Raw genomic sequence first — 23,280 nt, 5'->3', positions numbered from 1 at the left:
CTGTTCTCTACTGCCCTAGAAGCACAGGCCTTATTGATAACCTCTACCATATCACGAATGGGATTGACAAAATACCCCCATCAGGCATCTTAAATAAAACACTTTTGAATTGTTGTATTGTTGAGTTGTTGATTGAACCCATAGAAATGACTTCATTTTTATCATCTGCGAATGACTCAACGTTTGGCCACTGCGTCATATCACCATGGAACAAATCAAATCCCAAAATTTTTGTAATAGAAATATGCAACACCTAAAACATCGTGACGTCGAATATGACGTTAGTATATAAGTGACGTAATGCCAAAATATGAATCTCTTCATCTTTTTTCAGTTGTTGGAGTCAATGTTCTCTATTTAATGGCCAGTCCATATTATGACGTCACTGGTGGTGTATTCAAAAGAGCTCGCCACGTGATAGCCGTGAAGAAGTGTACACTTTGTACAACAACTGAAAGAATTTAGATTCCTGACAACTGTTCAATGGAATAATTTCAATATCTTTTATTGTTTTTTTGGGGTACTTAACCTTACCTTTCGAAATCTGAATCAGTGTTGATGCTAGCAAAGTTATCTCTAGAAAAGCTTCTGAAATCCCAGGTCACTCTTAACTTGTCCTGATTTGTTAAAAACTGATAACAAGTCTCCCATAAGAAACATACGCGATTTCCTTGAAAATTGATGACATAACTTATAACTCAGTTCTGCATGAATCCCTAGAAAATCACCATTTAAGATCTGTTTAAAAAAAAAATCTGTTTAAAATCTGTTTTTCCGTTAACCAGCTGTCGCATCCTTACGAACGACAACCCTCAGAAGTCGAAACTTGTGCGAGCTAAGGATTAACGAGGTCTTACCTTTTAACGTGTGATTCCTAACACGTTATGGATGGAATTTCAGGCCCTTTTTTTTTATTACAAATAATCTTTCGATATATAAAAAAGAATTGAAAATAAATGTTAATTATTATTTAATTTATTGTCTTTTACAATTACAACCTATTTTTGAAAACATCTTGTTCCTTTTCAAAATGACTATTCACAAAATCATCAGAAACTTTGGTTATGGCTGGAGGATCCCACTTTGGATTCTGATCTTTGTCAATCAAGAGAGCTCGAACACCTGAAAATAGTTTCATAGTAAAACAATAATGTGTTGATGAAAGCAGAAACAACTGCTATGAACAAATGATAAAATTGGAAGTCAAATAATATATAAAGCACTGGAAACAATGCACTTCATTTACATTTGATGTTATCATACAAATTGTGTTGTCACTGAAACGGTTTTTACAGCTCAATATCAGCTTCAGTGTTGTTCCTGGCGTTACTTTAGTAATGAAACATTACTTTTTGACGTTTAAAATGATCACGTTGAACTTACAACTGACAAGTTTAAAGTTTACGCGCCAGTACTGACAGTTGACGTATCAAAACCGAAGGTCAGAATATTTTCACACATCTTCTGTCAGTTTTGGTATGTCAACTATCACTTTCGAATATAAATCAGTGTTACCAATCTCTCGAAGCGAAATGCCACGCGTTACAATTCTCTGTCAAATGTGGCATATCTTATGGATTAAGTACTCTGGACAATTCGATATAGAAGTAACATTTTCAGAGCTTTTTTAAATATAATAGAAATCCCTGTTGAAATTATGCAACATATACTTGTTTCCAATTTAATAATTGGACAGGTAAGTAAAGCACAAGTGCCAAGATATGAAATATCTTTGCATTTAACCAAAAATCTTCCAGAATATATATGATAACACATTAAATACCAAACTGGTGGCTTACCTTCAGCGAAATCTTTATTCTTAACGAAATTCACACATATGGTATATTCAAGATCCAAGCAATCATCCAAGTTGATTTTGCTTCCTTCCTCAAGCTGCCTCAATGTAACCTTCAAACTAGTTGGCGACATTTTATCCAGAATTTTAAGAGTTTCTTCGGCCCAACTGGAGCCATCTTTTTTCAAATTCGAAACTATTCCTTCCATACTAGGAGCAGAAAAACATTTGTCTATTTTAGCCAAAACTGGTTCCAAAGAAAACGGGGGAACTTCTTTTTGTTCGAAATTACTCAAGACGGTGTCTATATCCCCACGATTTGAGCAAGTCAACAGCGCCTGTTCTAGATCATCCAAGTGTTTGCTCTCACAAAAATGGGTGGCGATACCTGCTCTGAGCACATCTGATCCTCGTAACCTCTGTCCGGTTAGAGCCAGATACCAACCAAGCTTCCCTTTCATCCGGGGCAGGAAATAGGAGCCTCCAACATCTGGGAAAAACCCTATCTGGGTTTCTGGCATTGCAAACAGAGTTCTCTCTGTAGCTACTCGATAATGACCATGAACAGAAAGCCCGACACCTCCCCCCATAACTATACCGTCAATAAGGGCGATATATGGTATTTTATAGGATCCAATACGTGCGTTGTTTGCATATTCCAGTTTGAAAAAGTCTCTCCATGATGTTTCACCTCTTTGATGAGATTCAATTACAGCTCTCACATCACCCCCTGCACAAAAGGCCTTTCCTCCTGTTCCCTTTACTAAGACAAGTTTTTTCTCAGATTCCCAATCTCTCATCTTTGGGCCGATTTTTTTAATCATTGATAGGTTCAAAGCATTCAAGGCTTTTGGTCTATTCAGTATGATGACCCCCTTATCTCCCACGTCTTGAAAAATAACGTCATCTTGAGCAGAAGACATTCTTCGTATGAGACTAGCAACAACTAGCCTTGAATTTTTCGAATGGCTTAGGGCAAAGGTCGTCGTCATCTGAAACTTGAGAGTCACCCAACTATTTAAATATTTGATGAGATATTACAACCTACCATTGATAGATTAAATGATAATTGTGATACTCAAAAGCTTTAAGGTTTTTCAACCTAATAAAATCAATAAATATATAGACTGAATCTTAATGCAACGAAACTTGGAACTATAATAAACAAGATAAGATAAATCAAAACATTTTGAATATTAAATTGATTATTGATAGGCTGTGTCTAAGCACCCGTTGTCGTTTAGTAAATTCGCGCCTTTATTCAAAATATAATTAGGATTGGGGGCAATGTCGCCAACATTGATTTTTCGTGTTGAAACATATTATTTTATAATTAGCTTTACTAAATAATAATGAAACTGGTAGTTAATATTCGAAATAAAGATCTCTCCTTTCTCGATGATAAATTCTTTTATATTCGTGCTGCATCCTTCACCTGCCATATTGTATAAATAAGCTCTTTTATTATCAACTTCAAATATGCTTCTAACACCTTCAATAATTATCTAGCTCTCTACCACTCCTAGAATTTATATATACATTTTTCAATTGGAATTTTAATAGTTATTTTCATATTGAAACTTATACATGTATATACATTTTACATATAAATTAATTTTAGATTTTCCTATTCAAATTTTGACCTCTTATATTACTCTGAATGTTTATATTGTTATATTATTTTATATTAGCCTCATATATGTATGTATATCCACACACAAGCAGTACTGCTTCCGTAGTATTACTATATTCACAATCTGTACCCTTATATTGCTGTGAATGAATAATTATTATTATTATATTATAATTTCTATGGTCGGTGTCAAAGCTTGACTTTGCAACTAACTGCCTCGTTCATCTATGACATTCTATGATATTCATGGATTGAGTCTTCTGTCAATCCCACAGATGGCGTCACATACATGAAATGTATAAACATACCTGAAGAAGTTACTGTTTCGTGAAACACATTTTGCGGTTTTCTAAACTGTTTCGTGGGAATCTCACAATACAGTGTTACTCAAATACGTAATTTAATAATGGATGCAAAAACAAGTTACCCAAAAAACCTGTAGGGAATAGACAGTGGGCTAATATCGGTTGATAAAACTTTCAACTTCAAATGAGCAGTACTTTTTGTTATAGTTACAACGTTTACGACAGAGGTCATATTATAAATCGTCATAAGTCAGTTTAATTTCATTGTCAACTTCAAACTTCTACCGGAAATACATTCGAAATTGACGTAAATGTCTAAATAAAAATTCAAAACAAACTACTGAGCGTCAATTATTCTCAATCTCAACTTGCCTTTATTCAAAAAAGTATATTTTGTCATGGCAGAAGAAACAGATTTTAGGTAACTTTATCAATAATTAGTTGTCCTCTCTCAAACAAGAAAAACTTTCAGCAAAAATGAGTCTTCAAATTCGAACCAAACCATCTTGGATGAAGCTGAAAATTCTGAAAAACCAAGCACTGACGAAAACTCGGAAAACGAAAATGGATTGAAGAAATTCGACGTAGAGAAAAGTGAAAAGAAAAACGAGTATTCTAGTTGTTATTGGTAAGAACGTGAACCCAAAGGATTGGGAAATTCAGTAAGATATCTGTTTCAGTGGTAAAGAAAGGAATCCAAACATCGTAGAACTCCTTTGTGCAAATTGTTCGAGGTGGTACCACGAATCATGCATAGGTTATCAGTTAGGAAAACTCGTTCCATTCATGTCTAACTACATATTCCTCTGCAAGAATTGTTCTCCGACTGGGTTGGAAAGTTTCAAGAAGAGTCAAGCTCGTAAATATGTTTTTTTTCTCAAACTTATTGCAATAACTAATCACATTTTTTTACAGAAACCCAACAAATGTGTGTTACAGCCATTGCAAACCTTCAGCAAACCAGCTGCAAAGAGGGAACCAACCGTACAATGTTCAGCAAAGACAAAGAGATCATACCCTACATCGAGTACCATTGGGAAGCTTTAACGACCACATCCCGGAGAGTGACCCAGTCGTGGCATATAACCGTCACTAAAGCCCTTATCAAAGACATCCATATTCTTTTTATATTCGAAGACAACGCGACGAACGGTCATATGTATGGACTGCTGAATTCGGATTTGTCCCAAATCAAGCCAAATTACGGGGCTATGATTAAAGGTGGGATGTTGAAGGTTACTGATATGGGTATACAGCATGGTAAGTGAAGATTCGTGGGTTTACTTTTGTGATTCTTGATCTTAGTAATCTTGTAGTAGTACCTTAACACACCCAAGACATATAAAACCTCCCACATAAAAATATTGATAAGATCTGGTAATTATACCATGCCGCCCATGCCATACAAATAAACTGCCGACGTTCGGTAACTATTCAGTTTTTATGCCATTCGAATTGACTTCGTATATACTATACTTACCCAATTAAAGTTGAGAATATGTACCAGAGTTTGAGAATGAATCGATCAACATTAGCATAAGAAAAGGAGAGAAAGTGTATAAACTAATTCAAATAAACTTTTGATGAATAAAATTTCCTGAGCTTATGTATGAGTTAATTAAGAGTTTCCACATTTGAAAAAATATTCAGTAACGGGGTGTTATTCAATTCTATTTGGTCATCAAAATAAATGACCCAAGTTCTCAAGTCTATTCATTTCTGAACATTATAAAAGATCGAGTTTCAAACATTTCCCTTCCAAATGTAACACGTCATAGTCATGTCCTTCTCCTTAAAGATGGTTTGCAAATGTAGAATTGGTCTTTCCATTGAAAAAACTACTTGTATGTTCTTCGATTCTTTCAGAAAAAGTTCAGCTCGTTTGGCCAATATAAAGTTTAAGCAACAGCCACAAATCACTTTGAATATTCCTGATCTATTCGACACTGAAGTTTTGTCTTCATTGTTTTCTAATGAATTTGCTTTGATTTTATCACTTGTTCTGTAAGCCCCTTCTAAGCAGTCATTTTTTTAAAAACGAGCGATAATATTGGTGGATTCACCAAGATTGGCAGTGTCCTATAGCGGTCGCTATTATTTCTTGAAGTTGGTTAGACCTGGTCCATGGCTTGTTTTTGTAATGTTGCTAAACCAAAGCAGAAGCGCTAACTAAAAAGTTGACAAATCCAGGATAAAGAGTTGTTACAAGGAGCAGAAATAAATAGTGCTTCAGATTGTGAAAACTACCCTAGTTCGCTTGTAAATTATTATTACCATAGAGTATAAGTATTAAATTTTTACCTATTTCAATTTTTTTCAATGATTTGATATCCTGGGGCAGTAGTTATGTCAATAAAAATTGATGGTATAAGAAATATTATAATGCTTTTGTCAGAGGAAGCCTTATCTTTGTTTTGAACAAGTAAACGCCCAGATAGCTGGGTGTGTGTCATTTATTTGTCAGTTCTAGGAATTCTAATTTGTAAATATGTTTTACTGGCTTCAGTTTGTAATGATTCCATCGGTTGGAAGGCTCATTTTTCGTCACTACTCCAAACAAGAACTAAATAACTAAGTTTCAGATATAAAATTGTAATAACTTGTGACGTTTTTTTAAATCAGAGTTTGAACATGTGTAAGTATTATATGGCAAAATTTGATCAATAACGACACAAAGGCTTTGACACGAAAAAATTATTTCAACTCATCAAACTAATTTAGTGTTGACGTCAAATGTATGTATAGAAGAGAAAAGAATAGAGCCTTGAGGTACGCCGTATAAAATAACCAGCTGATGCCTTCATCTGTATGATTCAATTCAGCGTATTTTATGTGGTTCTTTCAGTTCCAGTAAATTCCGGCGTTAAATCCAGAAACGCCAAAAGGAAACTTCCTGGCGATTTAGGAACCCAAGGAAAGAAGGGCAGGGGCTCAGACGTTGGCACTCCCAAGCTTCCTGCTCACGGGTACCCCCTGGATCACCCGTTCAACAAAGATGGGTACAGGTATTTGCTAGCAGAGCCTGATCCGCATGCACCTTTTAGGCAGGTATGTCTTTTTTTTTGCACGTTTTATATTAGCTTTACCTGTATGTATGTTTGTTTATAACTTTCAAGCTCGGGATCTGTATTTGACAGAATTACCGACGTTATTGATTGATCTATTCGCTGGCAGATGGCGCTGTACGAAACCTTGATATATCGACATTATTGCTTTATCTATTCTAAACACTGAACTGTATACAGTTCAGTGATTCTAAATGATAGTACATCCGAATTTTATGTAATAAAATCTATGTTCTTCACTTATTCAAACTCACGAAACCATTATTTTTGATAATACAATCCGGGAAATCGTTACGAATCAATTAATTTTTGTTGGTTGAAGATTTCTAATAAGATACTGTACTGCCATCTATTCGCCAAAATGAAAACTTTCTGGTTTATAGTCTAATGTACTTTGCATATGTGGCAGCACTGGGCGGTCTATAAAGTCTTTTTCGATTGATGATTGTGTTAATAGACTGTTACTTCTTGTTGATTTTTATTATTTTAGGAATTCGATGAAAGTTCCGATTGGGCGGGAAAACCGATTCCTGGGTGGTTGTATCGGACTTCTATCCCAAATACAGTTCTGTTGGCGTTGCACGACAGGGCCCCTCAGTTAAAAATATCTGAAGATCGTTTGTCTGTCTCTGGGGATAAGGGATATTCTACAGTACGAGCAACACATTGTGAGTAACATTTCTTCCTTACTTTGAACCTCGACCTTTATAGTGTTTTCCTAAAAGTTGAAAATTCTTTGGGTAATTTTACTGATTTTACAGCGGTGAAGAAAATAGTAGCTTACTTTGCCACTTAATTTAGCTCGAATTTCAATAGCTCTGTGTATTTTGTCAATTTATATACCTTTTTACCTTTTTCATAACGAAGTATTTCGAGTGTGTGTGTGGTTTGAATTTGTTGGCTTTGGGAGAACCAATTAGCCAGACTATTTCAGTAAAAAGTAACATTGATTAGTAGCTCAAGCATTAAATTTTTCTTTTTTTACACGGTTTATATCAGCTTCATCCGTATGTATGTTTGTTTGTAACTCTCAAGCTCGGGATCTGAATTTGACAGAATTATCGACGTTATTGCTTGATCTATTCGCGGGCAGATGGCGCTGTATGTATCCTCCTTGATATATCGACACTATTGCTTGATCTATTCGCGAGCAGATGGCGCTATAATTAACCTCCTTGATATAATTCTAAGTCACTACATGTATTACTTCATTTGAAAACAGTATTTTTTTTATTAACACGCGCGCCTGCTACCTTATTTGTAACCCTATTTTGCGCGCATGTTGTCTTGGCTGATTTTCAGGCTCCCTTTCCGGAATCGGAAAATATCAATGGTCATTTTTCTAAACAATATACGGATTTTTCCACAATAATATTAGTATGTTTCGTGCGTTATTGTTTTAAGCTTATTTTAAAAACATATACAGGCTGATTCACGGTGGATGGCACATTAGACGTTTCTGGTGAACCAGACAACGGATCACTTTGAAAATTTAATGGAGGGCATATTCGGACATTCTCTAGCCAACTAAAATATTTTCGACAATGCGGTGTTGCCGCTTCTATTAGAAAGCAGTAGCAACTTTGATTTTTCAAATGGAACACTCTGTATATAATATTATTTTTGGAATCTCCAACAATTGCCCGACAACTTTTCTTGATATTTCCCTATACCTATCTGTTACCGTTTTCGAAATAAAAATTAATTTCAATTTTTTTCTTCGAAAATCATGACTTCTAAAAATGCCGATATCTTTTAGTTAAGAAGTACTATGATATCGAAATTTGGTTTGGAGTTAGGTGATACTTGGACACTTCCCACACGTCAGCCTAATCTCCGTTACTTCAATACAGGGTGGTAAAAAAATACAGTTTTTTCGTTTGCTTCAAAAAGTTGCTGAAATTTGATTATTTTAAATGGAACACCCTGTATATTATTAAAAATTCGGAAAGCTGCTGAAATTTGCTTTCTTTCTATGTATATCATACCTATACCTAACTAGTCAAGTTTCGGACTTATGAACATTTATTTGTGAAAATGTCCCTTCAGAATGGTATTTCCATTCGGTATTTGGTAAGCAGGCCATGATTACTATTTGACAGTAGCGTTGTGACATTCTCCTAATAATATCGACATTTTCGTCACTTCAGAAGTTGCAAATACCTTCAAAACGATGGAACAAAACTATTCAAACGAAGTTCTTATGAATTTGTTTATTATTTTTGGACAGTGTGACAAAATTATCAGCAGAACATGTAGAAAGTTCAATGAAATGTATCCGAATCTACCGCCAATGAACCTTAAGAAATTTATTCGAATTCAGAACAATTTCAATATGTTTGGATAAACTTTAAAAAAGCACCAAGAAACTTGAAATTGGAAATATTGATATGAATAATTATAAGAAAGTAAAACAATCATGTGGAATATTTCAAAATATGTTCGAATCGCTGGCCGTTCACTTCCAAGCACTTCAAAATGCGGGTGTTGACTGCTTTCGTGGTGGCAGATCTGATTTCATTGGGATCCAAATCTTCAAATGTTTGGGCAATCCTTTCTAACAATTCATCTCTCGAACGCACGGGTATTTTGTAAACTTTTTCTTTAAACATTCCCCACAAATAAAAATCTAATGGATTAAGATCGGGTGATCTCGCTGGCCAATTCCATGGTCCCAAGCGCCTCATCCACCGATCGTCAAATGGTCTATCCAGTTCTGCGCTCACTTCTCTTGTGCAATGTGCAGGAGCTCCGTCTAGTTGGTACCAACAGTTTCGATAATCTTCGAGTGGCAGATTATCCACGAAACTGTCTACAGTATTCTCCAAAATATTCAGGTAGCTTCTGGATGTTAATGACTCCTCGTATATCACGTACCTCAATTTGTTGTCCATCAACATGCAGAAGACATTAAAACTAAATTTTTCTTGAAATACGGCTTCTTTTGTGACGTGAGGATTTTCACTGGACCAATAATGACGATTTTTTCTATTGAAAATCCCTTCTCTCGAAAATTTCGATTCATCAGTCCAAATAATTTTATTTAAAAAAAGTGGATCTTGAATGCGTGTCAACAACATTTCACAAAATTCTACTCTCTGTTGAGGATCTTGAGGCTTCATTGCTTGAATTTTGGTGAATTTATAATCATGCATTTTATGTCTTCGCAAGATTCTTTGAACCGATGAATATTTTATACCCAAATCTTCTTCAGCACTTCTTATCGATGACTCGGGAAATGCGTGAAAATATGCTAAGACATTAATCTGGTTGTCTTCGAAAGTTACGGGTCGAGGCAAGTTTCTTGGTGCTTTTAAAGTTGATCCAAATGCATTGAAATTGTTCTGAATTCGTATAAATTTCTTGAGGTTCATTGGCGGGAGATTCGGATACATTTCATTGAACTTTCTACATGTTCTGCTGATAATTTTGTCACACTGTCCAAAAATAATAAACAAATTCATAAGAACTTCGTTTGAATAGTTTTGTTCCATCGTTTTGAAGGTATTTGCAACTTCTGAAGTGACGAAAATGTCGATATTATTAGGAGAATGTCACAACGCTACTGTCAAATAGTAATCATGGCCTGCTTACCAAATACCGAATGGAAATACCATTCTGAAGGGACATTTTCACAAATAAATGTTTATAAGTCCGAAACTTGACTAGTTAGGTATAGGTATTATATACATAGAAAGAAAGCAAATTTCAGCAGCTTTCCGAATTCTCAATAATATACAGGGTGTTCCATTTAAAATAATCAAATTTCAGCAACTTTTTCAAGCAAACGAAAAAACTGTATTTTTTTACCACCCTGTATTGAAGTAACGGAGATTAGGCTGACGTGTGGGAAGTGTCCAAGTATCACCTAACTCCAAACCAAATTTCGATATCATAGTACTTCCTAACTAAAAGATATCAGCATTTTTGGAAGTCATGATTTTCGAAGAAAAAAATTGAAATTAATTTTTATTTCGAAAACGGTAACAGATAGGTATAGGGAAATATCAAGAAAAGTTGTCGGGCAATTGTTGGAGATTCCAAAAATAATATTATATACAGAGTGTTCCATTTGAAAAATCAAAGTTGCTACTGCTTTCTAATAGAAGCGGCAACACCGCATTGTCGAAAATATTTTAGTTGGCTAGAGAATGTCCGAATATGCCCTCCATTAAATTTTCAAAGTGATCCGTTGTCTGGTTCACCAGAAACGTCTAATGTGCCATCCACCGTGAATCAGCCTGTATTTTTAACTTTTTAGTTTGATGTTCTATGAAAACGTGTTTTTTAGTTTTTTAAGCTATATTCATTTTTAATTTTTTGAAATTTTTCCTTTTTGCATTTTCATTTCTGTTTGTTGTTGTTTTTTTTTGCATTTTCATTTATTTTTGTTTTTATTTTTACTATGAGTTTTTTTTTTGTTAATTTGTTTTTCATTTTTATTTTATGCTTTTTTTCCTTAAAAATATTTTTTTGAACTATTTTTTTATTAATTTTTTTTATTTTAATTTTTTTCACGATATTTCGAGTGGTATCCCAATCAACATTATAAATTTTCCAGCTGTCACAAAAGGAACTTGGTATTGGGAGGTAACCATAGAAGAAATGCCCGAAGGTTCCGCAACTAGATTAGGCTGGGGACAAGACTACGCGAATTTGCAAGCGCCTTTGGGCTACGATAAATTCGGGTATTCGTGGAGATCCAAAAAGGGGACGAAATTCCACGAGTCTGTCGGGAAACATTACAGCCCTGGTTACAGCGAAGGAGATACACTTGGTTTCATGATAGTCTTGCCTCAAAATAGTAAAACTATGTTGACGCCGAACACGTACAAAGATAGGGTGAGTGGAAGAATCGCTATTTTACATTTTCAGTCTGCAAGAAAAATACTGATTGCGTAAGGATTTTTGTTTTGAGTTTGGATAGGCTGCACGTTCCGATTTTGAAAAGAAAATTGGGTGTAATTACGGATTTTGACGTGTAAATTACGAATCTGGAAGGAAAAATTACTGCTCTCCCTTATTTCCAGACTTACACCCCTCTAAAGCTCCGAAAATTGCAACTTTTCATCAACTTCTCAGACACTTTTCAGTTCAATAATAATCTACGGTCTAGGTACAAACTAATAATTATATTAAGCACTATAACTGATTGAAAACTTTGGAGTTATAAAAGAAACTAAAAGTCTGTTGAAAAAAATGAGCTGACCCTTTCATGGGTCTCTTGAATCTTGGAAGCGGAAAAAAGTCGCAGGGGACTAAATCTGGTGAATACGGTGGCTAGCTAAGGCATGATTTCGGAATTTTGCTGGATCTGCTGCACAAACTACCTTCATCAATAGGAAACACGGCAGAGGGTTTGAAAAATTCTGGAAATTTCCCTCAAGCAAATACAATGTGAATGAATTCAACGTATGAACGTTATCCACACTATCACCGGCCACTGAACTCAAAAATCCATTCTGATGGATCCTTTCCGGTGCGCTTATCAAGTTTCAATGTAATAACGAATCTTTTGTTGCAGCCGCTGGTTAAATTCAAAAGTCACCTCTACTACGAAGACAAAGACCACGTTCAGGAGAGACTGAAATCCCTCGAAACGCTTCAGGGCAGCAAGATCATTTATTTCAAGAACGGAAACAGCCAGGGGGTGGCTTTCGAGGGCATTTATCGGGGTTCGTACTACCCCACAGTTTCTTTACATAGAAACGTGACGGTGTCCGTGAATTTCGGCCCCAATTTCAAATGCCCTCCCTCCACAGAGAAGTACAGTTATAGGGCGGTGAGTATATTAATGGCTGCTTTCGTTTATGAGCTTAGCGATGGAACATTTGATTTTTTTGCGACTTTCACTGTTCTGTTTTGAAATATATGTCTTTTTATGTTTCCCCAGATGTCAGAAAGGGGGGAAGAAGCAATCAGCGATCAGACCTTGGCCGATATTATCTACTTAACTGAAAACGAAGGGAAGTTGCGGCTGGATAGCTTTGTTCTCTGACATTAACGATTTTGTTTCATTTCGTGTATTGTGTTTAATTTAAGAAAAATATGTTAAGTTTTTTGGTAAAAGGTTGAAATAGTTGACTGCATTCGTTGTATTTGTGCAAAAAAACGTATTTGATGAAGGTAGATTTTTTTTTATATAAGACGAGGAAATAAATATAATGTTAAAGTCCAGATTGAATCATCATCGTCTGTTCAACGCGAACTCCCACATGTAACCATTTGACTTCAGAGTGTTACTTCAAAATGTGAATAAAGTGTACACAAGCTATAACAGTACTGTATTTATTTCATCGAAAGGTCGTTTATCGGGCTCGGGCAAAATCCAATTTTTCGCTTGAGAAGCATGTTTTATCCATAAATCACGAATCTTAACGTCCCACATTACCAACAGGCACCTCTGCAACGACTCCACAAACACTACAGGGTAGGAGTCAGACTAATAAACATATTTTGGAGGAGTGCATATGACATGCCCAAATTCAGGTGAAAAACCACCTCACCCCTTGATTCTCATGTGAACCTGCAACTTTGTAGGTACGTGTGGCAGATATCAGACGGAAAAACAACAACTAACCCAGTTTCGGGACACCTGCCCCTCGTTAGTACCGGACAGGTATATATATATATGCCTCATTTGCCATCTTCTGGTGATGTCTGGATTTTAATTAAGTTCTTGTAACTTACTCAATTTGTATAATTGATGATTTGAAATTTTACACTATACAGATATCAAAATTATGCAGATATGGCACCTTTGAATATGGATAATTTAGGCCCAAAACCACGGCAACAAACAAAGTCTAAATTTTATTAAAAACAAAACTTAATAATCACATTCATTTTCCGAAGCCTCCTTTACAATTTGGACTAGGTTCTATAACTTTATCGCTCTCTTGCCACTGCGCAGGGGTTTTTGCTTCTATTGATAAAGCATGGACACCATTTTGTAGTTCGTGACTCAGAATTTCATTCACCATTCTGTGTCTCTAAAACAAACATTCTTATGGCTTTAAGGTATGTATTTATTTTATTTTATATACCCACCTTGATTAAGGGAATATTGGTGAACTTTTCAGAAACAACCACAACTTTAAAATGTGTTTCGGAACCTTTAGGAACGTTATGCATGTGAGATTCGTTAATAACATCTAAATGCTGAACTCCCAGTTGATTTTTCAGCTTGTTTTCTATGGATTTCTCAATAGGATTGGCGATACTCATTTTTGTCAAGATATTGGATTTCTGTCGGACACCTAAAATTGAAAATTCTGTAACATTTCAGTAACTGAAATCAAAATATACACACAAATTTTTCAAGCTAACTTCTAACCCATATATCTATGAATATGAGACATAAATACCTACTAAGATAAACAAAATTGCAGACTCTGAGCATAGGGATTTGGAAATATCTGCAAAAGTCAAATTCAAAATTTGCTAAATTAAATCCTAACCCAATAAAAATCAAACAATTTTTTTAAGTTTGTTCGTTTGTGTGTGAATCACAGAACTAGTAGTCATTTAAATGTGTTCTATGGTGTAAATTTTCCAGTTGCGACGTCTATCGGACAGATTACAACTAAGACAGATGGTAAAACAAAGTCCTGTCAGCTGTTTTCATATATTGTAATTATTTGTGCTTCCGTGGTAGAAAGTGTTTTATTTTACCTACTCATAAGTTTTCCATATCTATAATAATCGAACCAAAAACATTACTCCCAGAAATTCACAATAAAACAACTCAAAACAAAGAAACACCTAAAGAGTGAATCAATCAGTTATTCCGATCAACTGTTTATCGTTTGAGCAGCGCCAACATTGGTGGACATTCTTCCCAATACACAATATATTTTTAAAATTGGAAAGAATATCCAGGAGGACAACGACATCTAAATTTTATAATTCAGAAGTCAAACACAAGGAAAAAATTATTATTGTCATAATAAATTTCAGTCACAAACATTCGAATATTTGTTGTTTCATTCATATATTCTTCATACTTCATACTTACTTCGACAGGAACATATATCTTGAGGAATTGAAGTTTTATTCGTACTTGTTGAAATCGAATTATAAAATCAAGACATATGCGTGTTTCCTATTTGTACAAATCCCACTATCACTCTAGCATCCCAAAGAGCGAGAAATCATTTTGTTTTCAAATAATGGGGTTACCCTCTTTCGTATGTATTTAGGCTTCGCTATGACCTAAAAAAAAGAATTATTAACGATTCAATCCAGAGAACCAATCTAATTTTTTTATATAATTCGTATAAAAATCATATACTGAGATCATAAACTTCAAATCCATAAAAAAATCGACATAACATGGAAATTGTAAGATTAACATCTAAATTTAAAAGAGAAGCTTAAATTCGCTATTGAACTGCAGAGAAAACCTTGAAAATCAGCTAAAGCCGAATTTGTTATATTAAAAAGACCTCAATTTTTTTGAGTTACCATATAAATTTTTCCGCGAACCTAGAGACTAAAAGTTTAGTTGTAATTTTTTTTGGTGACGCCTTATTTAAATGAAAATAATACGAATGTAGAAAAAATATTATGGACACAATCCCTATGGCAAAATTGTCAATAATCAGAAGTCGATTTGTGAAGAAGAAATTGAAATGAAATAATGACACGGAACAAAAAAAATACGGATATAAAATAATTAATACAAAAAGGGGTTTTGATGAAGCAGCCATTGCAAGTCAGAACATAAATTCTCTATGCAGTATTTTTCACAAGAAGAAGAATTTGTTGAATTGTTTACTATAGTCTATTTATCCAAATCTGTTCTTTCTCCGTGTCTGTTGGCGAAACGGTAGCCGGTAGCCACCCTAACGTTCAATCCGAGGTAAGAATCGCACGTTGAAATGTAATCTCAAGCTCGCACAAGATTCGACTTCTGAGGGTTGTTGTTCGTAAAGAGCTACAGCTGGTTAATGGAAAAACACACATATTATAGTATATTTTCCTTTTTTATCTCAAGGTCACGCGAATTTGGATTCTCCATTTCTAATTCTCTTAAAAGTACTCTGCAACATCGCAATTTACACGTCGCCTTTATCCGTCATTCTGCCAACTTCTCCTTTACTGTCAACCATAAGTAACAGAACTGTTACTATCAAATTAAAAAACTCTTAAAATAATAATTGGGCGATTTTAAAGACTTTTCTGTAGTGAATATCAACTTTACATATTTTTTGTGGGATAATTGGTCGTTTCCAACGTTAGTTCAAATTACGTAAGTTGATTTCAGTACTCCAATGATGAAGCATTTCTCATATAAATTAGGGTGAATTGGGCGAAGAAAAAATTTCCCATGTCTTGTCTTGCGTCTTGTTGACGCAATTTGTTAATTCTGATTGTGTTGTTTGTTTACGCGTTTGTGGCTCATCTACACATTTTCTAAGGAGTTTTATTCAATATTTTTTTTGTTTTTTTTTTCTTCTTCCTTTAACAGATCGTTTTTTATATTAACAGAGAACTTGAAACTCCAATCAAATTCAGCAAAGAGATTTTAGCTGCTTTTTTGTCCATGTCTATGCTCTGACTATAATTCAATGCTTTGAAGATTAAAAACATAATATTTTCTAACTAATTATTGGATTGATATGTGAGAATGTCTTTGAATAATGGATACTTCGCAAACCTTCTGTATTTGAGGTGTTCCTGTTTTCTGTCCTCCTGTATACAATGTGTCTTTTCCAATCTGAATTAATACCTAAGTATTGTATTTTCCATTACAATTCCTATTTTTTTTCCAGAAAAATGTTCATCTGGGATTGGTTTACCGGTGTACTTGGTTACTTGGGTAAGTTTTCATATTTTTGTTTTTATAATGTGATGAATACTGACTTGAAAGGTAGAAGCTTCTTGGCAGTGATTAGTTGAATCAATAAATACTGGTTGTCATCCTTTATAGTGGCAATTGGGGGCACATTTGGATTTCGCCACAAAGAGTCATTGCAGAAGTCCATCAATTTAACGAGAATGGAAACTAGTCCATAAAGTTGAAAACTGAAATATACTGATTTCTTTGCGTTTTTTACATTCCATCCATCTAGAAAATTAATAAATCTAGATCAACAGGCAATTTGTTATATTGTAGAATGGAAAGTTGCTGCTTATTTGCGAATTTTGCATATCGAATAAAAAAGATTGTGGAAAAATAAAGCATATACTTTATGAATACGAGAATAGAAATTTGATGTGAGGTCTCATTGCAAAATTCGAATAATTCTCCCAGTTCAAAAAAATATGATGTAAAATTAGTATGGTGTCTTACAAAAAAACCTATTGAGACTGATTAATATTTGAAAAGTACTTGCGACTCAAAATAATCAATAAATTGGACATCTCTTTGAAAAAATTCTTGTTGAAAGTTAACTTATGCAAAAATATGTTTAATTTTCAGGAATTTGTAACAAATAACTTTACTAATCATTTTGTTATTGCAATTTTTCTACAAATTTTAAATGTGTCAATATTTTTTAAGGAAGAAATGTTTTGGCTTTCTACTTCTTCATCTTCATAAAAAAAAGTGGAGAAAAGAAGGAAGTAATCAATTTCGAATTGAACTCTACACAACGATGTTTATTTTATGCAGTGACCTAATTTTCATATACTATATTGTGTAGTAACTCTGTGGATGATATCTGATTCAATTCCATAACGAATATTTGCAGTAAAAACTGAAAAGAAAAAGTGTTTTTTGTGTGAGTCACTGTTCATATGAAAGTGGTTATTTGGAGAAGGCTTCATTTCCAATTTTTGTGTCTTAGTTGCTTCTTTGCACAGAGTTTCTTTTGGAAATAACTGCTTCCTTTCTTTCTTTGTAAAATTCCCACTTTTTTGTGTAAAGATGGAGAGGTGAAAACGTTAGTTAACAAGACTTAACATCTTTTTTATTCATTTCGAAAAATTGAACCAAAACCATCCTAATTTCAATACTATTTTGGAACGTTATTACCTTATCATTAGTTCTTGCAATTAGGTTTGGTTCGAAGAAAAAGGAAATATATTTTTCTTGGTCTGCCGGGAAGTGGAAGAACCACTTTAGTTCAACACTTATTAGAGGAGGGTCAATTAGACACCATCCCTTATCTTCTCGATGATACCCCAGCAGAACACTCTTTTTCACACAACGGTGAGTTTCAAATATTTTAATAAAGTTTTTTGCATGTTTGCGCAGGATTATGGAAGAAATCAGGCAAGCTGCTTTTCCTAGGCCTGGACAATGCTGGAAAAACAACTTTACTGCATATGCTCAAAGATGATAGGCTGGCACAGCATCTTCCCACTTTACATCCTAGTAAGGCTCTTAACATTTTTCATTATTCCTAAAATAATCTACCGTTACTTTTTGCGAACATGGCTGTTATATCTAAAAGCATCACAGTGCTGCATGGTATATCAAGATTCTCAAATCGATTTCAAACTCTCGCTGTATGAGCAAAACCACGTGCTGTAAATTCGTGAATATTCTTTGTCTCAGTCTCTCGCTAAGAAAAATGAAGAGGTCATGAAACGGTTGTAATTTCAATTTGATACTGTGAAAGAGGAAACCAGTGACAACCGGAAAATAAATCACAGACTCTGTCTTGTAAATCCTTTGTTTTTTGTGTCTCAAAATTGATAGAACAAGTTTCACTGAAATTGGAAAACTTCTGGACATGCAGAGTTTTAGAAAGTTCATAAAATGCAGTTCTTCGTAATGATCGTGATAGTTTTATTCGTGTCAAGAGATTCATATACATTGTATAGACATTAATACATAAAACTTATCGAACTAATCAAGGGTTATTTGACTAAGAATCATAAATATGAGGCCTGTTGAAAAAAATAAGGTAATTTCCATTTTTTTTAAATACTCATTTATTCATCAATCTCTATTTTGTCCTCTTTAGAGTAGTCTCCCTCAGATATATTACACTTGTACCAGGGTTTTTCCAATTGCCGAAGATGTTCTGATATGCATTTTTTTGTATTTCCTTGACCTCCCTCGGCGTTTGGTTTTTATCTCCTCAATCGTCGCAAAACGTCGCCCTCTCAAGGATCTCTTCAATCTTGAGAACAGGAAAAAGTCGCAAGGGGCCAAATCTGGTGAATACAGTGGTTGAGGCAAAATTTACAGTATATAAATCAATAATAGCACCCCACTTTCACTATTGCAGTACATTGCTCTGTTTCGAAAGTAATGAAAATCTTAACAGACTACAGAAGCTGTGACACAGATCCATGAGGGCAATATTAAGTTGTAATAAAGGCTTATTTGTGAAATACATGTTGGAAACACAATCTCTTATGTCTGCTGAACGAAGGATAACACTGAATATGCTAATATTTATGTTTAATATTTTATATTTATATTCTGATATATATTTTTTTAAATTTTAGCATCAGAAGAATTGTCAATCGGCAGCATGAGGTTCACGACTTTTGATTTGGGAGGCCATTCACAAGGTAAATGTTACGTTCGCTATGAGTTTGAAATAAAACTTTTTCGCATTTTGAAAAGAGCTATCGCATCACTAGCGAATTCATGTTTATTTCTTCTGATAAGATATCTTGCAGCTGATAACACTAATTTTCTGATTTATAAAATCATACATATTCATTATGATAAGGAACATTTGTTATGGTCATGAACATGTTTCATTTATTAGATTATTACCAACTTCCGACAGTCTATTCATTGAAAATAACAATATATTTTTTTTGGAATCACTTCAAATAATGGTTTCAACTATTCATATTGTATCGAATTAAAGAATTTACTGCCTTAAACAAATTTATTTTTAACAATATTTCACTATCACAACTAACTTATATTCAACACTTAGCAACTATCGCTTAATTTATCTTCACAGTTCGAATTCTTTGTTTAACCGTTCGATTCGCTTTCTGAATACATACCCTCTCTATGAACGAGGAGCCGACCTTTTATATCGGTAACGATCGTTCTAGATTCCTATAGTGGTCTCTGTTCCCGCCTAGTGTTTTCCCCGCGAGTCATGTGTTTGCTGGCTGAGATATCGGTCAGGGCCGGCTTCGGTTTCGTTACAATATGTTTTATGAAAACTATTGAAAAATAAAAAAAAAACTCCTACCTACTAGATTATTTTGAGTTTTTATAATCGACTTTTGGTTTACTGATGCAAATCATTTATAACAATTTGGTAGTTCAATTAGAAAATAAATTAGGTGATGACAGTGTTACCATCCAGCAGATTTTTTTTCATTTTAGTCCCCCAAGAATCAATTTATACTTCTTGATGTTGAAAATGATTTGGTCACTCGTTAGTCTTTGCAAATATCGACCGCAGTTTTAGACGAAACGTCAGGCACAAAACTTGTAGACCACAGCGAGGCAAATAGCTTTGACACGTCGGCTTTCAAAATGTCGACCGCAATTGTTGATGAAACGCCGGACATACAATTTACAGCCACAAAGAGGCTAAAAACCCGGAAAATAACGAACGTCAAAAGAATAAAATGTCCAGTCCACATCACATACTTCACCTTCATTTTTGTAGAAGATCATACCCCCGAAAAACATTAAGGAACTTCGATTCCTCCACAAAAAATGTCTCCAAATATGCTAACATTATTTTTCTCTCTGCAGCAAGGCGAGTGTGGAAGGACTACTTCCCTGCTGTTGACGCCATTGTCTTTTTAGTAGATGCCAATGATAGGAACAGATTCAAAGAGAGTAAACAAGAATTGGATTCGCTACTCACAGACGAGACTCTTTCGAATTGTCCGGTTCTTATATTAGGTAACAAAATTGATTTGCCTCAAGCAGCTTCGGAAGACGAACTAAGAAATTACTATGCCTTGTATGGCCAAACAACTGGAAAGGTGAGCGTAATTTTATTATTAATGTTGAGTAAGGAGTTTTGCATGAGAAATATTTTATTTCGATCATTAGGTGGTCATTTTGGAACGATTCTTGGTGTTAAAAAGTGTATAGGAGGTAGGTCAGAGCGTTTGAAATCATAAAAAGCTAAGAGAATTGGGGGATTCCATTAGATAAGAGGTAGATTTGAATTATTAGTAAGTTGCTGATCATTAGCAACTACATTCTGGTGCAAACACAATTGTTTATGAAACTGAGTGACACTTTTACAAGGGACATTTTTGTTGGTTGTGTTGGCAGTGTTACAAAATTGAACAATGTTTCAGATTGATTATTAATGTAATTGTTGCAGATATATTCTTTTGATGATTTCATTTCGTACATATTCATTTCTTTCATATTGGTAAGTGAGCCACCCGTACTACAAATCTACGCAATGTTCCAAAGGAGCACACATCGTCTAATGAAGCTGTTACCCACTAAAGCCACCTGACGTTACAAACAACCCCATCATTCCCAACTTGATGCGCTAACATGGCGATACGAGCAGGCAGTGGTTGGGTGGTCGTCGGAATTTCATGGAGTGCAGATGTGTGCACTCTCTACCTCGAGAGGTAGCGTCTAACTTGATGAGCTAACAGAAAAGACCACTCATTAGTTGGTGGATCTTCGTGGTATACAGACGTGTGTGTGTATCCTGTATTAAATTCTAAAGAGTACACATGAAGGGCAATGTCAAACCCTACCTTTACGGTATGTGCAATGTACCTCTTGATCTCAAGGTCAAATTCCCTATTCGCATCTGGAGTGAAGACCAGCCACGAGCATTGCAAGAGCTACCGATGCACCCCGAAAAAGTCACTGTTTGGTGTGGATTATTGGTCGTGGCATCATCGGGCCGTATTTCTTCAATGCCGTGTGACGTCAGTCAAAGTCAGTTTCATTTATTACGTAGTGTTGGGGGGAGGCCTAGAACCGGCTGTTATTTCCTACTATCTGAATAAGTTTTGTTGTCCCTACCTACTATAATAGTTTGTCTTGGAATTAGATTTATAGTGTGATGTGAAAGTTGTGTTTTTATCATATTATCTCTCTCTCTCTCTCAGGGAAAGGTGGCAAGGTCCGATTTGCCAGGACGTCCCCTCGAGCTCTTCATGTGCTCCATTCTGAAGAGGCAGGGATACGGAGAAGGTTTCCGTTGGCTGGCCCAGTACATCGACTGAAGTTTTTTTGTGCGAGTGGATTCGTTAAGGTGTACCTACACGGTATTCTTTCATGAACAAGGTTTTTCTATATCAATTCATATGTGACCTTTTTTTTTCGGTATAATTGGTTTTTTTATCGTGTAGTATATATAAAAAAAATAGTTTTAATAGTTGAATTATACAATTTTTTAGCTGCGTCGCCGGGCAGGCCAAACGTTTTGTGTGATTGCTTTTGCAGTTTCGAAGACTCGGATCGTGGTCGCCTACTGAATGAAATATTGAGAGTTTTTTGAAGAGGTTTTTCATGTTTTCGGGGCTGCATTTGTCTCTTTTAACGAAATGTTTGGCCTTGCTAACCAATGCAGTTTCCGATTTGAATTCGATCGTATTCCACTTTTGATAAATACTTTAGTGAAATTTGAAAATGTGACTAACTTGTTTGAATTATTTATGTATTTATTGTGGTGAAAATTGATTTTCCACTTCAAAATTGAAACGTGTATTTCTGTAGTTCCTTATTTGTAGACAAATATTTTTTTCGTTGATTATTTCCTTGGAGCTCGAAGAGAACTGTGTTTTGTTTTGATGGAAAAAGTTGATTTTTGCTTAGTTCAAGCACCAATTTGACATTATATCAACACAGAACTCTTCAGAGATGATATTATTTTTCCATTATGTCCGTATAAATGGACTGTATTATATTTATAATATGATCTTCGGAAAAACCTTTTTGTAAGTTCTTGGATTGTTCGAAAATTGATACCAGGGAAAGTTCAACTTGAAAATTTACTTATTAGTTTCCGCCCAGATGAGAAATCACGATGCATATTCATAAACTCACGAGATTTTTTAATTTGTAAGTGATGTTGGTCATTGTTTTTTTAAAATTTTCTTTGTTGAATAAAACTGCTTTGTACAAGTGTGAAATTTCATTTGAAACACTGTTTTTACGATTATTTGAAGGTGGTTGACAATGTTTCATGGTGTATTTCATCAGTTCGGACTTCCATTGTCTAATATAATATAAATTGATTTGAAATCCCTAAAAAAAAAAAAAAAAAAAAAAAAAAAAAAACTTAAACAAAAAAAATTTAATTACAAAGAAATAACATACAAGCTACAACCAAAAAAAAAATAAAAATTGAAATATTAATAAAATCTGAAAATTGAAAAATATTAACAAAAATTGAAAAATCAAAATTTAACTGTGACGTAACTTGGTTTGAAATCTTTTAATTTTTGTTAATATTTTTCCATTTTTATATTTTACTAATATTTCTTTAATTTTTTTTTTGGTTGTAGCTGATATGTTATTTCTTTGTAATTTCAGTTTTTTGGTTAATAAAGTTGTTATTTTCGGTTAATCTTAGTTAATTTTTTTTATTTTCTTTTTTTTTTCAATGAAAA

At 34.4% G+C, this 23,280-nt stretch overlaps 4 protein-coding genes and 1 long non-coding RNA gene across 9 annotated transcripts; 3 read left to right on the top strand and 2 right to left on the bottom strand.

Annotated features, from left to right (window-relative positions):
- Positions 1–959: 959 nt before the first annotated feature.
- Hibch (3-hydroxyisobutyryl-CoA hydrolase) lies at positions 960–3,003 on the bottom strand. 2 transcript variants are annotated; one of them, XM_023168142.2, is made up of 3 exons: positions 2,844–3,003; positions 1,800–2,787; positions 960–1,122 (listed from the first exon to the last, which is right to left on the bottom strand). In XM_023168142.2, exons 1-3 carry the CDS (start codon positions 2,844–2,846, stop codon positions 992–994), a joined length of 1,122 nt encoding a protein of 373 aa, XP_023023910.2. In that variant the 5' UTR covers positions 2,847–3,003; the 3' UTR covers positions 960–991. The 2 variants fall into 2 exon arrangements, with proteins under 2 accessions (XP_023023910.2, XP_023023909.2); XM_023168141.2 differs by having other exon boundaries at positions 1,800–2,793; positions 2,844–3,001.
- LOC141486666 (uncharacterized) lies at positions 1,495–2,155 on the top strand. Its single transcript, XR_012467974.1, has 2 exons — positions 1,495–1,696; positions 1,758–2,155. It is a non-coding gene; the product is annotated as an uncharacterized lncRNA (long non-coding RNA).
- Positions 3,004–3,998: 995 nt separating the features above from the next.
- On the top strand, positions 3,999–13,075 carry ash2 (Set1/Ash2 histone methyltransferase complex subunit ash2). 2 transcript variants are annotated; one of them, XM_074185061.1, is made up of 9 exons: positions 3,999–4,154; positions 4,206–4,361; positions 4,414–4,592; positions 4,649–4,993; positions 6,579–6,781; positions 7,289–7,466; positions 11,360–11,640; positions 12,323–12,580; positions 12,692–13,075. In XM_074185061.1, exons 1-9 carry the CDS (start codon positions 4,132–4,134, stop codon positions 12,794–12,796), a joined length of 1,728 nt encoding a protein of 575 aa, XP_074041162.1. In that variant the 5' UTR covers positions 3,999–4,131; the 3' UTR covers positions 12,797–13,075. The 2 variants fall into 2 exon arrangements, with proteins under 2 accessions (XP_074041162.1, XP_074041163.1); XM_074185062.1 differs by lacking the exons at positions 3,999–4,154; positions 4,206–4,361; positions 4,414–4,592; positions 4,649–4,993 and adding an exon at positions 6,212–6,368.
- A 511-nt stretch (positions 13,076–13,586) lies between these two features.
- On the bottom strand, positions 13,587–14,311 carry LOC111512046 (bolA-like protein DDB_G0274169). Of its 2 annotated transcripts, none has more exons than XM_023168139.2 (3): positions 14,170–14,311; positions 13,849–14,057; positions 13,587–13,790 (listed from the first exon to the last, which is right to left on the bottom strand). In XM_023168139.2, exons 1-3 carry the CDS (start codon positions 14,198–14,200, stop codon positions 13,641–13,643), a joined length of 390 nt encoding a protein of 129 aa, XP_023023907.2. In that variant the 5' UTR covers positions 14,201–14,311; the 3' UTR covers positions 13,587–13,640. The 2 variants fall into 2 exon arrangements, with proteins under 2 accessions (XP_023023907.2, XP_023023906.2); XM_023168138.2 differs by having other exon boundaries at positions 14,166–14,304.
- A 1,565-nt stretch (positions 14,312–15,876) lies between these two features.
- Positions 15,877–22,792, top strand: Sar1 (Secretion-associated Ras-related 1). Of its 2 annotated transcripts, none has more exons than XM_074185063.1 (6): positions 15,877–16,051; positions 16,575–16,621; positions 17,804–17,956; positions 19,207–19,272; positions 20,435–20,670; positions 21,775–22,792. In XM_074185063.1, exons 2-6 carry the CDS (start codon positions 16,579–16,581, stop codon positions 21,889–21,891), a joined length of 615 nt encoding a protein of 204 aa, XP_074041164.1. In that variant the 5' UTR covers positions 15,877–16,051; positions 16,575–16,578; the 3' UTR covers positions 21,892–22,792. The 2 variants fall into 2 exon arrangements, with proteins under 2 accessions (XP_074041164.1, XP_074041165.1); XM_074185064.1 differs by lacking the exon at positions 17,804–17,956 and adding an exon at positions 18,002–18,121 and having other exon boundaries at positions 15,882–16,051.
- The last annotated feature ends 488 nt before the right edge of the window (positions 22,793–23,280 follow it).

The sequence above is a fragment of the Leptinotarsa decemlineata genome, unplaced genomic scaffold (assembly GCF_025532065.1).
Source record: "Leptinotarsa decemlineata unplaced genomic scaffold, Ldec_3_MD MMD2_tig00026361_RagTag_RagTag, whole genome shotgun sequence".
Lineage (NCBI taxonomy): Eukaryota > Metazoa > Arthropoda > Insecta > Coleoptera > Chrysomelidae > Leptinotarsa > Leptinotarsa decemlineata.
The sequence above is the reverse complement of the archived record's forward strand: the minus strand, read 5'-3'. Positions and strand labels throughout refer to the sequence as shown.

Coding starts and splice junctions, on each gene's coding strand:
- LOC111512046 (XM_023168139.2), bottom strand. CDS start 14,200: ATGCTCAGAGTCTGCAATTTTGTTTATCTTA. Junction 14,058..14,169: donor CTGCAATTTTGTTTATCTTA/GTAGGTATTTAT, acceptor TTTCAATTTTAG/GTGTCCGACAGAAATCCAAT. Junction 13,791..13,848: donor CCAATATTCCCTTAATCAAG/GTGGGTATATAA, acceptor TGTTTGTTTTAG/AGACACAGAATGGTGAATGA.
- Hibch (XM_023168141.2), bottom strand. Junction 1,123..1,799: donor GAATAAAGATTTCGCTGAAG/GTAAGCCACCAG, acceptor AACTATTTTCAG/GTGTTCGAGCTCTCTTGATT.
- ash2 (XM_074185061.1), top strand. CDS start 4,132: ATGGCAGAAGAAACAGATTTTAG. Junction 11,641..12,322: donor CGAACACGTACAAAGATAGG/GTGAGTGGAAGA, acceptor CTTTTGTTGCAG/CCGCTGGTTAAATTCAAAAG. Junction 12,581..12,691: donor AGAAGTACAGTTATAGGGCG/GTGAGTATATTA, acceptor ATGTTTCCCCAG/ATGTCAGAAAGGGGGGAAGA.
- Sar1 (XM_074185063.1), top strand. CDS start 16,579: ATGTTCATCTGGGATTGGTTTACCGGTGTACTTGGTTACTTGG. Junction 16,622..17,803: donor CGGTGTACTTGGTTACTTGG/GTAAGTTTTCAT, acceptor TCTTGCAATTAG/GTTTGGTTCGAAGAAAAAGG. Junction 17,957..19,206: donor ACACTCTTTTTCACACAACG/GTGAGTTTCAAA, acceptor TTTAAATTTTAG/CATCAGAAGAATTGTCAATC.